This window comes from Schistocerca americana, chromosome 3 (genome assembly GCF_021461395.2).
Source record: "Schistocerca americana isolate TAMUIC-IGC-003095 chromosome 3, iqSchAmer2.1, whole genome shotgun sequence".
Taxonomy (NCBI): Eukaryota; Metazoa; Arthropoda; class Insecta; order Orthoptera; family Acrididae; genus Schistocerca; species Schistocerca americana.
In genome coordinates, this window is record NC_060121.1 from 495,580,669 (window position 1) to 495,597,389 (window position 16,721).

Below are 16,721 nucleotides of genomic sequence, written 5' to 3' on the forward strand. Positions count from 1 at the left end.
GGGATACATACTTTAAGGCAACATTGTCTTAAACAAGGGAAATTTACTTTAAGGCAACATTATAGAAATAGAAGATATGACAATGAGATGAAAGTATGAAATCGCAAGAAGAATTTGATAGAGCACTGAAAGACCTAACTCAAAACAAGGCCTCTGGACTAGATGACTTTCCCTCAGAACTACTCATATCCTTGGGAAAGCCAGCCATAACAAAACTACCGTATTTACTCGAATCTAAGCCGCACCTGAAAAATGAGACTCGAAATAAAGGAAAAAAAAAATTCCCGAATCTAAGCCGCACCTGAAATTTGAGACTCGAAATTCAAGGGGAGAGAAAAGTTTTAGGCTGCACCTCCAAATCGAAACAAAATTGATCCATTGTAATATGAGACACAATTTAGGTCGAATGAATGACGATACAGCTACAGTAGTTCGGTTCGAGTCGTAAGCTTAGCAGTTAAGCTGTACCAGGTAGCCATTGCTATGCGTCAGGTGCTCTGTCCGTATTTATACGGGTACCCTTCCTTTTTCACGCGCTTTGTCTGGTTTGAGTCGATTTCCTTATTTTGCTTTGATCTGATAAGTGCCGTTTTCTTTGTTATAGGTGTTTACGTCACTCTAAGCTGAAAATGCGTTACTGTACTGTGTCATGAATTGTTTGTTGCATTCTGATCGTGCGTGTTTACGGCCTGTCACCGCTCGTGGCATGGCTCGCTTTAAAAAAAAAAAAAAAAAAAAATAGAGAGAGAGAGAGAGAGAGAGAGGAATCGTCTCATTAGCGAAACAATGGCAAGAGACTGCTATTTGTTGTTACTTACACTGCTGCTTTCTTTGATAATGATCAACAAGAACCAAATGATAGAGGATGTTCTGAATGAGAGTTTAGCGAAAATTTTTCTCCATTTGAAAATCTTTGCGGCTGCTTCTTTAGTACATCAAATTCTGCACAGAAATTAGTCATCTTAGATTTAAAAATCTAGTCAGTTACCGTGCTTCATTTCTGACAGTATCACTATTACGCATAAGAATAATACGAATATAAACATGACACGATACGTATATTCTTCCACATTTGCTGTTGTCTCACTGTAGTTTCGTAGTTTATTGGGCTGACAGGATTTAAATAAGATAGCAGCAAACACAAAAGAATACATGGCAAAATGTTTATATTCGTATTATTCTTATGGTGAAGAGAATACTGCATGTGATTCACTTTTCATCAGGTTCCTATTAGCAACCACCTCTTCTCATAGGTAGGAAAAAATTCTGAACGTAGAGTTGGCCATATTGACAAACATCCCAAACAGTCTTACCAGTTGGATTTTCATAGTACATTGAAATTCTGCTACATTCGAAAATGAACAATACGAAATTTGTATTTTCTTCGTTGGATAATGTATGAAAATGCAGTGGTCAAAACTCGGGGTGGAGAAAAAAAAGCTCGTCTTCCACCTTTTTTTTAAATTTATTTACTGACGCAGAGGTTTTGGTGCCAGTATTTATCTTTGAGCCTACAAAGCCTGCCTGTGTAGCGCTACATATATTTGACGGCAGAAGTTAGTTGTCGCGGCACCTACCGACATTTTTAAGAACCTCCACTTGCTTTGCACTCGATTGTAAGCCGCAGCCAGTTTTTTGGATTACAAAAACCGGAAAAAAAGTGCGGCTTGGATTCGAGTAAATACGGTAGTCTATCTCATACGCAATATGTATGAGACAGGTTAAATACCCCCAGATTTCAAGAAGAATGTAATAATTTCCAGTCCGAAGAAAACAGGTGCTGACTGGTGTCAATTTTACCAAACTATCAGTGTAATAAGTCATGGCTGCAAAATGCTAACATGTTTTATTTACAGAAGTTTGGGAAAACTAATAGGAACCAACCTTGGGAAAGGTAAGTTTGTATTCTGGAGAAATGTAGGAACTCATTAGGCAACATAGGTTAAGAAAAGGCAAACCTACATATAACTGTTGCAGATTTGGAAAAAGCTTTTGACAGTGTCAACTGGAATAACCTCTCTGAAATTCTGAAGCTAGCAAGGGTAAAATACAGGAAGTGAAAAGCTGAACTTGTGCAGAAAGCATGGAGAAGAAATAAAAACTTTGAGGTTTGCCACGGACATGTCCAACAAGTATGGTAGCTGAGGCAACGTAACGGTTATGTTTTTTGCCAAAAAATCACGGACAAGTATTTATGTGTGAATGGGAGCATTATTGTGATGCAACTTCCAGGAGTTATTTTGTCACAGTTCTGGTTGTTTTCTCCAGATTGCTCCATGCAAATGGTGCAAAACTTCTGAGTAGTATTTCTTATTGAGCGTACAACCATAAAGCAGGTACTTGTGATGCACTGTCTCATTGCAATCAAAGAAAACAGTGAGAAGAACCTTCACATATGATCAGATTTGTCAAACTTTTTACAGTCTTTGCTCTTCAGGCAGTTTCCTTGGGGACTATTGGGTCTTGGTTTTGTCATACCAATATATCCATGTTTTGTAACCTTTTATAGTCTTCAATATAATGGAAGGAAACATTCCACGTGGGAAAAATTATATATAAAAACAAAGATGAGGTGACTTACCGAACAAAAGCGCTGGCAGGTCGATAGACACACAAACAAACACAAACACACACACAAAATTCAAGCTTTCGCAACAAACTGTTGCCTCATCAGGAAAGAGGGAAGGAGAGGGGAAGACGAAAGGAAGTGGGTTTTAAGGGAGAGGGTAAGGAGTCATTCCAATCCCGGGAGCGGAAAGACTTACCTTAGGGGGAAAAAAGGACAGGTATACACTCGCACACACGCACATATCCATCCACACATACAGACACAAGCAGACATATATATGTCTGCTTGTGTCTGTATGTGTGGATGGATATGTGCGTGTGTGCGAGTGTATACCTGTCCTTTTTTCCCCCTAAGTTAAGTCTTTCCGCTCCCGGGATTGGAATGACTCCTTACCCTCTCCCTTAAAACCCACTTCCTTTCGTCTTCCCCTCTCCTTCCCTCTTTCCTGATGAGGCAACAGTTTGTTGCGAAAGCTTGAATTTTGTGTGTGTGTTCGTGTTTGTTTGTGTGTCTATCGACCTGCCAGCGCTTTTGTTCGGTAAGTCACCTCATCTTTGCTTTTATAGTCTTCTTTAGAATTTCTGGAACATTGTCGACTTCATTCAGCCATTGCTGAGCAATGTCTATGCAACATCATTTTTTGTCAAAATTCAATAGTTTTAGAACAAACTTCATTGCTATATGTTTCATCCCTGAAACAACCAAAAAAACTGCATGGCATGAGCCAAAGGATATGCTGAGATCATCAGCAACCTCTCTGAAGGTGATTCAGTGATTTTACAGAACCATTTTATGTACTTCTTCCACATTGTCATCGGTAATTGATGTGCTAGGGTGTCCATGGTGGATGTCTCAACCATCTTTGAAATGTGTATACCACTTGTAAATACATGTCTTACTCATAGTAGATTCGTGAAAAGCCATAGTCAATATTTCAAATGCAGTGCTGCACTTTATTCCATTTTTCAATCAAAATTTAATGCAAATTCTTTGATCTATCTTTTTCTAAAGTAAAAATTTGTCCGAACACTTGAAAACTCGTATAACCTTTTCGACTGTCTGCTGTAAACTAAATATTCGAAACAGCTGAAAATGCAGACATACATCAGGAACATGCATATCAACAGAAATTGGATATATATAAAGCCCATGAAATTAAAAAGTTCTTGGTTACTTTTTGGTCACATCTCGTATACATACTGGTATACAAAACTCGAGGACGAATTAACCTTCACATGATGTGTTACCGCCAAGTAATATAGCTCGATGAAACTTGGACCATACATGGAGAAAACTGCTATACTACAAAAGGAGATTGAAATAAGTACGCAATGAGAAGAACAGAAATGACATTTTTACTCAAACACAATAATTACACTGAAGCCACCGAGACTCATAATGGTCCCCTGCCATTACAAACAGTAGAACATGGTTCTTAATAGGATGTGTGATGGTAATGCATGCTCGGCAACATCCTCTCTGGTTGGCCGCAAAATTGGTAAGTAGTTCTTGTGGTGGGGCGTGCCAATCCTCCAACAGATTGGTTGACAACTGGTGGATGATTGTTGGTGCATGTGGACGTGCTGCGATACATCTCCTCAATGCATCCCACACCTGCTCAGTGGGATTTAAGACGGGGGAATGGGCAGGGCATCCATTTCCCAAATATCCTCTTGTTTCAATGGAATACTTTCACATTTATCAGTTTTCACTAATAAGTGGGCTCCACCTAATGTATTTAATAATGAATCTTGTGTGGTCATATCTTGGTGCGTATAATTCCATCTGTCATCATTCCAGTGAAAGGCTTGTCTGTTTAATTTTGATCTGCACCATGCTATAGTTTGCAGAGTATGAATGTAGCAGTATATAACAGTGTGAGGACAGCTTCTACCAAAATGGCATATCAACACATCCAGTTCCCAGGTGCTAAGCATGCTGTACAGCATGGCTAAGATGACGAAAGTGTTGACTGTACTACATAGGCTATTTGGGTCACCCCCTCCAACACTAGTTTTCCTTGACGCTGCAGATGGAGACTTACTCTTCAGCGTATACTCACATCCTGCCACCCCTCTAAACTTTCAGTTTGTTAGCACACCCATCTTTGCAACTCAGTGTAGATAATAAAAGTAATTTATTGCAGTACCACATGTTGATTACACTGAAATCCGTATTATAAAAAGGGTTGCATGTACATGTGGATGTATGTAGGCTCCACATTTCCTCCTAAACCACTAGACTGATTTCAACCAAACTTGGTACACATATCCCATACTGTCAGACAACAGTTGCTGTGGGGGTAAGAACCACCTGCCTGTGCGAGTTCAGGAGATATGACGTTACAAACAGTGAGATCCATAAGAAACTGCTGCATCATGCATGATGTTTAAATTCATTATGTATTCACAATAAATTTCACAGACAGCATCCACATATGTCATTTTAAATGCACCTATAAAATGTGTTCATGTAGTTGTTCCTTCCTTGCAGTTCCTCAGGAGATGTGACATCAAAAAAACTGCTGCATTGTGCATGATGTTGAAATTTATTTCTCCTTTGCTACAAACACTATTCACAACACAATATGCTAACCAATATCCACATATGCCACTAAATGTAACTGCACAAACCTATCATTGCACAACACACACTTCAAGAGACACGACATCATAAACACTGAGATGTGTGAAAATATGCCTCTTTATGACTAAGACACTCCTACAGTCGTGTCAGCTTAAGGAAATTCTTGATGCCTGGTCATGCTTTTGACAGCTTGCAACTGTGAAGTGTGAATGGCTGCAGGTGAAAAAAGTAACCCTCTATAGAGGTCTTGGGCTAGTGTCTTTGGTTAGTAATCAAAATATCCTTGGTCCCTGGTTCAAAATGTGCCACCACTTAAATTTTGATTAATAATCAGCATTGGTGGTTGAGTACTTCCGGCGTAAGGAGTCACCCTAAACGGCCTTGTCAAAGAGGGCAGAGGAGCGGACAGATGTTCAAGGAATTATTTCGTCCTCGGGGTGAGAAACTGCGCCTAAAGGTGGAAGAATCAGCAATGATCAATGGCATGAGCATGCAGAAGGTAATGGAAACCTGCATTAGAGACACATAACTTGTATCCACAGGACATGTGGCCTGTAATTGAAAAGGTGACATGATGATTTTTCCATTAACAAAAGATTCCGGATTAGTCCCCTATTCGGATCTCTGGGAGGGGACTGGGGACTGCCAAGGGGGAGGTGGCCATGAGAAAAAAATTGAAAAACCAACAAAAGGATAACATTCTGTGAGTTGGGGCATGGAATGTCAGAAGCTAAAATGTGGTAGGGAAGCTATCTGAATCTAGATATAGTAGGGGTCAGTGAAGTGAAATAGAAAGAAGACAAGGATTTCTGGTCAGATGAATATAGGGTAATATCAACAGCACCAAGAAATGTTATAATGGGAGTAGGATTGTTTATGAATAGAAAGTTAGGGTCGAGAGTGTGTTACTATGAACAGTTCAGTGATAGGATAGGTTTCTTCTTACCAGAATTGACAGCAAACCAACACCAACAACGATAAATCAGGTATATATGCCGAAGTCGAAAGCTGAAGATTAAGAGATAGAGAAAGGGTAATACAATATGTAAAGGGAGATGAAAATCAAATAGTCATGGGGGACTGGAATGCAGTTACAAGGGAAGGATTAGAAGAAACAGTTATGGGAGAATATGGGCTTGAGACAAGGAATAAGGGAGAAGAAAGTCTAATTGAGTTCAGTAATAAATTTCAGCTAGTAATAGAGAATACTCTGTTCAAGAATCACAAGAGGAGGTGGGATACTTTGACAAGACCAGGTAATATGGGAAGATTTCAATTATATTACATCATGGACAGAGATTCTGAAATCAGATACTGGATTGTAAGGCAAGATATAGACTCAAATCACAATATAGTAGTGATGAAAAGTAGGCAATACGCAAAGAAGTGGGATGCGAAAGTACTAAGGAATGACGAGATACACTTGAAGTTGTCCAAGATACAGCAATAACGAATAGCTCAGTAGGCAGTACAGTTGAAGGGGAATGAAAATCTCTAAAAAAGGCGATAACAGAAGTTGGAAAGAGAAACATAGGTACAAAGAAGGTAAGTGCAAAGAAACCATGGGTAACAGAAGATATACTTCAGTTAATCAATGAAAGGAGGAAATACAAAAATATTCAAGGAAATTCAGGAATACAGAAGTACAAGTTGCTGAGGAATGAAACAAATATGAAGTGCAGGGAAACTAAGACGAAATGGCTGCATGAAAAATGTGAAGAAATTGAAAGAGAAATGATTGTCACAGGGACTGACTGAGGTTATAGGAAAATCAAAACAACCTTTGGTGAAATTAAAAGCAAGGTTGGTAACATTAAGAGTGCAGTTGGAATTCCACAGTTAAATTCAGGAGGTTACAGTGAAGGGCTCCATGAGAGGGGAAGATTTAACTGATATGATAGAACAAGAAACAGGAATCAGTTTAGAAGAGATTGGAGATCCAGTATTAGAATCAGAATTTAAAAGAGCTTTGGAGGACTTAAGATCAAATAAGGTAGAAGGGATATATAACATTCTATCAGAATTTCTAAAATCATTGGGGGAAGTGGCAACAAAATGACTATTGATGTTGGTGTATAGAATGTATGAGTCAGCGACATTCCATCTGATGTTTGGAAAAATATCATCCACACAAATCCAAAGACTGCAAGAGCTGACAAATGAGAGGACTATCACACAATCAGTTTAATAGCTTATGCATTCAAGTTGCTGACAAGAATAATATACAGAAGAATAGAAAAGAAAATTGATGATGTGTTAGATGATGATCAGTTTGACTTTAGGTAAGGTAAAGGCACCAGAGAGGTAATTCTGACATTTCAGTTGATAATGAAAACAAGACTAATGGAAAATCAACATAACTTCATAGGATTTGTCAACTTGGGAAAAGCATTTGACAGTATAAAATGGTGCAAGATATTCAAAATTCTAAGAAAAATATGGGTAAGCTGGAGGAGAGACATGAATATACAATATGTACAGGAGCCAAGAGGAAATAATAAGAGTGGACCACCAAGAACGAAGTGCTCGGATTAAAAAGGTTGTAAGATAGGGATGTAGTCTTTCACCCCTACTAATCAATCTGTACATCGGAGAAGCAATGATGGAAATAAAAGAAAGGTTCAGGAGTGGGATTAAAATTCAATATGAAAGGCTATCAATGATATGAGTCACTGATGACATTGCTATCCTGAGTGAAAGTGAATAAGAATTACATGATCTGCTGAATGGAATGAACAGTCTAATCAGTAGAGAATAAGGATTGAGAGTGAATGAAAGGAAGACAAAAGTATGAAAGTAGCAGAAATGAGAACAGCAAGAAACTTAACGTCAGGATTGACGGTCATGAAGTAGATGCTACCTAGACACCAATATAACCCATGATGTCGGAGCAAGGAGGACATCAAAAGCAGACTAGCACTGGCAAAAAGAGCATTCCTAGCCAAGAGAAGTCCACTAGTATCAAACATAGGCCTTAATTTGAGGACAAAATTTCTGAGAATATACATTAAGACCACAGCATTGTATGGTAGTGAAATATGGACTGTGGGAAAACCAGAACAGAAGAGAATTAGAGCATTTGAGATGTGGTGCTGCAGATGAATGTTGAAAATTAGGTGACCTGATAAGGTATGGAATGAGGAGGTTGTGTGCAGAATTGGAGAGGAAAGGAATATGTGGAAAACAGCGGTAACGGTCTTGTAATGTTACCAGATGTGATGGTGGAGTCATTATGAGTGGGGAACAACACAATATCTCCAGCTCGCAGGTAATGTAAGTCAGCCAACTACTCGATTAAGGCCCAAGTGGCTGCTGCCACAGTCTCATTTCTATCTGCAACCAAACCTATTCAAGTCCATGAGCGACTGAAGTATTAATGATGACTCTCGCTATGTGTGGTACCATGATATAATTCTGTTGGTGCATTTAACGACATTTGGGGGACATTTATTGCAAATACTTTGGACTGTCCATGTTACAACTGGGCATGCTTGGGATCTGAGAACAGTTACATCTGTCTACGACTATTAACTTCCGCTTTGGCCATCTTTAAGACCATTTGGCCAAGTGATTAAACTCAGCCTTACTTATAAATGGTTCCCATCATAGCAATTTAAATTTTTCTACAGCTGTTTTCATCTGCAGTGCTGGAAAATTCATGGGGTACGTAATACTTATGTACAATGCGTCATTTGTTTTGTACTAGCTCACAAACCCGACATGCCCAGATATTCATTTTGTCAATTTGCTATTAGAAATGAAAACAAAAAATAAACTGTGTTTGTAGTGTCATACTGAACAATTTCATTTGCAGACATTCATGAAAATATCTTGAAATTATGAAACAGTTTCTGTACACTGGGTGCAGCTGCTTCATGTGCCTGCACCATGGTTTTGTTAATGTCTTCATGGCAACACCTCCTCATACTTTTTTTCATCATCAGTCTTCTGACTGGTTTGATGTGGCCCGCAACTTTCCTTCTAATAATATTGTTACATTCCATCCTGGGTTTTCCATTGTTTGATTTAGTTTTATTTTCTTATTTATAGATTTAAAGATGGGTGTAGATCACAGCTGAAACTGATCATTGTAAAAATAAAACCACTGATTGATAGCAAGCATAGTAAAAAAAGAAAATAGGACACCCAGATTGTGATTTTTATAAAGTTATTAATGCAAATGCCTGGATGTTTGGAAAAGAACACAGCTGATTTCCTTCCCCACCCTTTTGAGACTGTTTTCTATCTCTAATGACATTATCACCAACAAGGTGTTACACCCCTTCTCTTCCTCTGAGAAGAGGGAACTTTTTTTTTTTTAGAAAGCTAGGAGTGTTGTCTTCTGTTTTAAACATTTCTGTTGGTAGATTTAGGAATCTCACTTCTTGAAGGTATGTACGGGGTCAGCATTTCTATATCATTGTGTTGCAGATAGTTAGCAAATAACATATGAGTGTTCTTAAGTATGTCTAATCTGCAACATGAAACTGTAGTTGAAAAGATTTTCTTATTCAGACTACATACTGGGTGCCCGCAAACACTGACAGATGCAAAATGTCACATCATTAGTAGCTTTTGGAAAAATAAGTTAACTTTTATAGCTTACAGATGGAAAGTTTTGTATAAAATGAAACTTCACAGAGACTGAATAGGATAGTTGGCCATGAATGAAGAGGGACAGGGTCATACATTTTGGTTTCAAGGAGAAAGTAATCTTTGTCATGCAGATGGCAAATTTTACCCTGTAGACCTACAGGAAACACATGAAATATGGGGTATTGTATTCTGTTGCTAAATAATTGACTCCTTTCAAGAAAATTTTACAGTTGTACATATTTAATTATTTCTTAAAAAAAACATTGTCTAACATAGACTGGTTGTTTGTATTCTTTTGCAAAGATATTTTGTGTCTTTGTTTCAGAAATTGATACAAAATTCAGGAGAAGTAAAAATGATTGGTATTCCATTGACAGATGAAAATGGCTCCATAAGCACAGTAAGGCTGCCAGAAGTTTCTGCTACAAGAGGTGAAAGGATGATAGAAAACATTGAGCATAGTCATGTTGTTCATGCCCCCATAGCTGTTTCCAGTGAAGGGAAAGGAAACATAGAATTTAGTGGGGACATATGTTCCAAACAAGTTAATCCAAATCTTTTGGCAGCAAAACCTCAGTTAGGAAATGTTATTTCCCTCAATGAAATCGCAAAACCTGAAGACAGGTGAGTTTTTTCCTTATACTACAATATCTGCACTAAATTGTTTATCAACATTGTAGATGAAAGAGCATTTTTGTTTCACAGACTGCTTCTCTTGGGAGGATACATAGGTGTTCTTGACCACATGGAATATATGAATGTGACACCTAATATAAAGACATTCACATTATTGTTAGACTGTACTCCACAGACACTTACAGCAGAACATGTAAGTAAAAATCTGGAACTGGCCTTCTGACTGAATTGTTTGCAGCAAAATAGGGATACAGGAAACTTTTACCTGACAGGTGGCAGCAGACTGACAGCTGTTCAGTAGCTTACTCATTCACTACCATTTGTACTCAATATTTTTGTGGTGAAGAAAATGGGAGAGGAATTAGTTGGAGAAAATTAAATTTTAGGATGACTGGAAAGTAACTGAATATTTCTGCTCATTGAAGGCACAGTAAGAGAGGTAAATTACTAATGAGATACAAGAAATGGATAAAATTACAAAATCCAAAGTGTTAGCAGTGGCAGAGGGTTCAGTTAACAAGTCAAAGATAAAGGGAGATGTGAACAAGGGAAGCTAGCTATTGGAGGATGGAAAAAGGAATGCGGGGTTCACCAGAAGAAGGTAGTAGAAACAAAGAGGTGTGGGGGGGGGGGGGGGGGGGGAAAGAAAAAAATGGTTCAAATGGCTCTGAGCACTATGGGACTCAACTGCTGTGGTTATCAGTCCCCTAGAACTTAGAACTACTTAAACCTAACTAACCTAAGGACATCACACATATCCATGCCCGAGGCAGGATTTGAACCTGCGACCGTAGCAGTCGCACGGTTCCGGACTGCGCGCCTAGAACCGCGAGACCACCGCGGCCGGCTGGGGAAAAGAAGACTAGCTATCTTACTTGAAGCCAAATGACTGATAGAAATCAGGTATGTGCTGCAGAAAAAGGTTCCAATTGATAATGTGAACAAATGTTTTTCATAATGGGATTAAGGTTCAAGCCCTCCAAAGAGATTGCCACTAACACTTTTACACTTTAATTTTTTATGTGACATCATTTTTTCTTTGTTGGCTATAATTATTAGACAAAAGTGTATTTGTTGAACACAGTCAGTTGATTTTGGCATTTATGATCAGTGATCTTTTCGTACAGTTAACTCAGATAACTCAACATAAAGTTCAGATGACATCTTCATCTGTTCACACATGTTCTGAAATTAAAGTAGCAGTTTGCCAGATATACACACAATAAAATACAAGTTAACAGAAAATTAACATGACACAACTTCTCATATAGGTCCACTGGAATTACATTATTAAAACATAATGTTTTCATGAAGTAGACTTTCTGTGAGTCTATATTATACGCTACCTGTGTAACGTCTGTAAAGAGTGTGGTGGCCCTACAGTTAAGTCATTTGCTTCCTCTCCACTTTCAGAAAGGGTGTTACTACAATATACACCATTTGTATTTGCCTCCTTTTTATACTTACGAGGGCCGCTTTTTTTTTTTTCAACCTCCGATCGCTTAGTATAGGAGCTATGTGAGTGGCAAAAAGTGGACATGCACTGTAGGCTACTGCGCAACTCTCACACTACACACATCGCCACTGCTGACCTCAAGGCCTCAGTCTGCATTGCAGCCACATAAACATGGCTGCCGTCATTGTTGCTCCCACCAAGTGTGAATTACGAAGTGTAATTCAGCTTCTGCAAGCAGAAGGGAATAGTGCAGCAGAAATTCATTGGAGAATGAGCTGAGTGTATGGTGATAACTTTGTGACTGATGATGTTGTGCAAGAATGGGCGAAATGACGTGTGTGATGAAGGGGGCCAAGGACGCAAGTCTGTCGTTACTGCCGAACTTGTTGAACAAGTTGACAGAATGGTTAGAAAAAATCGTAGGTTCACCATAACTACTTTGTGTATGGAAATTCTGGAAGTTTCAAGATCTGTCATACACTCTATCATTATTAAACATTTAGGCTAGCTACATAAAACTTTGTGCCCACAAAAGTCACCAAGTGGCATCAGCTTTGAATTTCCTCGACGATTATCATGATGCATTAGAGATCTTTTTGAAATCAGTTGCTACTGGATATGAAACTTGGATCCAATACGACACATCGGAAACAAAATGACAGTCACAACAATGGATGCATCCAAATTCACCAACCAAAGCAAAAAACTTCAAACAAACATTCAACAACAGAAAGGTTATGGCTACCGTGTTTTGGGACCAAAAATGTGTGTTGCTTGTAGAGTTTGTGCAGCCCGGAACCACTGTCATTGCTGCTTTACGACGTGTGTGGAGAGCCATTCAAAACAAACGAAGAGGAATGCTGACTTCAGGAATTGTGTTGATCCATGACAATGCTCATCCACCCAATGCTGGCACAACCGAACAGCTCCTTGAACAATTTCAATGCGACATTTTTGATCACCCACCATACAGTCCTGACCTGGCACCCAACGACTTTCACATTTTCCCTGAGCTGAAGGCAGGAGGGCAGCACTTGAAAACCAGCGAAGATCTACAAAACGTCAGTGCTCATTTGAATTCATTGGCAACATTTTTTGAAGAGGGTATTACAAAGCTTATCCACAGGTATAATAAATGTCTCAGTCATTTGGGTGATTAGGTTGAAAAGTAACCATTAGTGTACAAAACTCTTGGTAAGAAAATAATTGTTTTCTGTGAACTTGCCTTTTATTTATAGCCTATCGGAGGTTTTTTAAAAAAAATGGCCTTCATAGTATGCCTCATGTCAATTTTAGAAGTTGTTCATTAGATTTCATAGCAGAACTGTCTTGAATCTTCTGTCGCAAAAGGGAATTTGAGTTGTATCATACTTTGGGCTCTATCTGTTAATGCCTCTCTCTCTCTCTTTCTTTTTCTAGGCAGCCTGCTCATGAACATCACATACAAATTATGACCATCCCACTATCAGAAATAAGCAAAACTCAAAACAGATATGTATAGTTGGAAACTAAACATTTAAGTGCTCTACATTTACAAGCAAACTCTGTCTCATTAATGATTTTCAGGAATGTCATACTAAATTGGCAATAAGAATATATATTTTGTACAATTGAGGAAATCATGATTTTTTTTACTGCTATGGTTAAAGTGCAGTTATGGTGTTGGGGGTTTCTGCATCACGCTTAGATGTTGGTAAGATTGCGGTGATGAGACGGCCAATTGTGAGTCATATGCAGTTAGCAAATGAAAATATTGTTCTTCATTTCTTTTGATTCGTGTATGAAGCTAAGTTATATTTAATTTTTGTTGTGATGCCATAGAGTTTTTTACCTTTCTACATTTTGTAAATAAAGTTAGCTAATAATTTCGTTTGTCTCATAGGAATTTAGGATTTATATTATTTGCAGTTAGCACATATTTTAGATGTTTATATATTCTGTGGCTCATTCTGATGTTGTGATAGTCTGCAGCATCTGAATTAATTTCTTTTTTTCTAAGCAAAATATTGTAGCTTAATAGAGTTGTGTTTAATGTCTGTCAACATGGAAGGTTTCCAGATAATGTACACAAAATTGGTTATTATGGATTATAAGGTTGACAAGTTATTCATGCATATGTCAGTGTGATGTTTAATTGTGGGCCTACTTTAAGAATTTTTTGATTGATGATAACTCATATTGAGTCAGTGTAATTTCAAGGTGAAGTCATATAATGATGTGCGGATGCAGAAAGAATATGCCAAAAAAGTTCTTCTGAAATGTTCCTCATTAGTAGAAAGGATTTTTCTGTGATATTCGGTGATGTTGTTGAAAAGAAGGTTCACATATCTCTCTTCTCTGTATACACGGACACAGTTGGTTTTCTGCTAGTTGCCTGTCAAATGGTGATGTTTTGAAGCTGATATTTATGTGGGTCAGCATGTGTCCCAATACTTTCATGGCCTCAGAGCTACATTTGGTGAAACGCAAAAGAACAAAACATTTTCTTCTCAGGATTCAGAAGAAGGATGTATTGCCAGCAAGCACTATTGTTTCTGTTTTTCTTCGCACAACTGTCTTGAAGGTTTCGTTGATCTGTCCATGAACCATAGCGTCCACTTTAAAGACCCAGGGACAGGTGCACACACCAACAGCCCCGGGGGTAGATGATAGCCTTGGGAGGGCAAGCCATGACAAAACTCTTCCATCTGGTGTCCAGGATGTATGAGACAGGCGAACTACCCTTGAAGAATTTAATAATTCCTGTTCCAAAGAAAGCAGTTGCTGACAGGTGTGAAAATTACCAAACTATCAGTTTAATAAGTCATGACTGCAAAATATTAATATGAATCCTTTACAGAAGAAGGGAGAACTGGTAGAAGCTGACTTCGGGAAAGATCAGTTTGAATTCCATAGAAATGTAGGAATATGTGAGGCAATACTAATTGTACGACTTATCTTAGAAAATAGGTTAAGGAAAGACAAACCTACATTTATAGCATTTGTAGACTTAGACAAACCTTTTGACAATGTTGACTGGAATACTCTCTTTGAAATTCTGAAGGTAGCAAGGATAAAATAAAGGTAGTGAAAGGCTATTTACAACTTGTACAGAAACCAGATGGCAGTTATACAAGTCAAGGGACATGAAAGAGAAATAGTGGTTGAGACAGGGTTGCTGCCTATCCCCAATGTTGTTCAATCTGTACATTGAAAAAGCAGTAAAAGAAACAAAAAAATGGAAAAAGAGTTAAAGTTCAGGGAGAAGAAATAAAAACATTAAGGTTTGTCGATGATTGTAATTCTGTCAGAGACAGCAAATGACTTGGAAGAGCGGTTGAACAGGATGGACAGTGTCTTGAAAGCAGAATGTAAGATGAACATCAACAAAAGCAAAATCATGATATGGAATGTAGCCAAATTAAATAAGGGAAGAAACGAGACACTTGAAGTAGTAGATGGACTTTGGTGTTGCAGCAGCAAAATAACCAATGATGGCCCTAGTAGAGAGGATGTAAAATGTAGACTGGCAATGACAAGAAAAGCATTTCTGAAGAAGAGAAGTTTGTTAACACTGAATGTAGATTTAATGTAAGGAGTCTTTTTGGAAGGTATTTGTATAGAGTGTCATCATGTATGGAATTGAAACATGGATGATAAGCAATTTAAAGAAAAATAGCCTAGAAGCTTTCGATTTGTGGTAATACTGAAGAATGTTGAAGATTAGGTGAGGAGGTACTGAATAGAATTGAGAAGAAGAGGAATTTGCGGCACAACTTGACCAAAAGAAGGGATTAGTTGATAGGATACATTCTGAGGCATTGAGGGATCACCAGTTTGCTTTTGGTGGGAAGTGTGGGGGAGGAGGGGGGGGGGGGGGAATTGTAGATGGGGACCAAGAGATGAATACAGTAAGCAAATTCAGAAGGATGTAGGTTGCAGTAGTTATTCAGAGATTTAAGAGGCTCGCATAGGATAGAGTAGCATGGAGAGTTGCATCAAACCAGTCTTTGGACTGAAGACCACAACAACAACAATTGTAATTTACAAAAATGTCATTAGCCCACAACCTAATTGTGTAGGTACAAGTAGATTGCAATTTCTTATTATTATGTTACGATGTCAGAGACTGTGGTTTGGCTGAAACTCTACTGCACAGCTTGCTTAAAAAAAATGCTTCGTCATTTACTAAGAATATATGATGATTTTCGAGGTTATAGTTAGGAACTAATAAGACTGAAACGAACAGCAGTTATATTCATACCAAACAGCACTTCTAGTATCCATTGCATTTTTGTTGCTGAAAGCATGATCAAAATGCAGCTTTGTTTACAGTGGGAAATAAATGAAAAACTAAAACCTTAATGCCTACCTCCATTTTGCTCATCACTGACTGTCTTCATTTCCCAGAACCCATTGTGATGGTTATCAACATGTACATGTCAGGTAAAATCCGCTGGCATCATATCTGCACTTAACCATTCTTATTATCTGTAAATTTATGTTTTTATTGTTACCTTTCCTATAGTGTTTTATTGTTATCTAGGTTGCATTGATTACCTTAGCTGTGTATTATTTACATTGTCCAAACTATGACAATTTCAGTAGCTTTATGGTGGTCAAAGACAGATGACTAAATCAGGAAAAGAAAATAAAGTTGATGTAAAGGGTTAACACGTTGGTTACTATAGTTGAGTTGATGTAAGGTGATCCCTGACAATTGCAGTGGGCTGGACAGAGCAGCTTCACATGCTTCCAATAGCATAATGTGATTTTGTTGTGCCTATGGCAGTTCCTCATTGTTCTCACAGCTGTATAGATGGCTATTATTTACACCTGCAGCCATTTGTGCTTCACAGTTGAAAGCTGCCAATAGTGCTGCTAGCTGTTAGAGATCTT

General features: G+C 38.2%; 1 protein-coding gene across 1 annotated transcript in view; it reads left to right on the top strand.

Annotated features, from left to right (window-relative positions):
- LOC124607042 (pentatricopeptide repeat-containing protein 1, mitochondrial) overlaps positions 1–16,721 on the top strand; it is a 73,316-nt gene that overhangs the window by 43,777 nt on the left and 12,818 nt on the right. The window contains exons 6-7 of the mRNA XM_047139216.1: positions 10,077–10,375; positions 10,457–10,580. Of these exons, the coding sequence (XP_046995172.1) occupies positions 10,077–10,375; positions 10,457–10,580 (423 nt within the window). The remainder of the gene's footprint in view (positions 1–10,076; positions 10,376–10,456; positions 10,581–16,721) is intronic.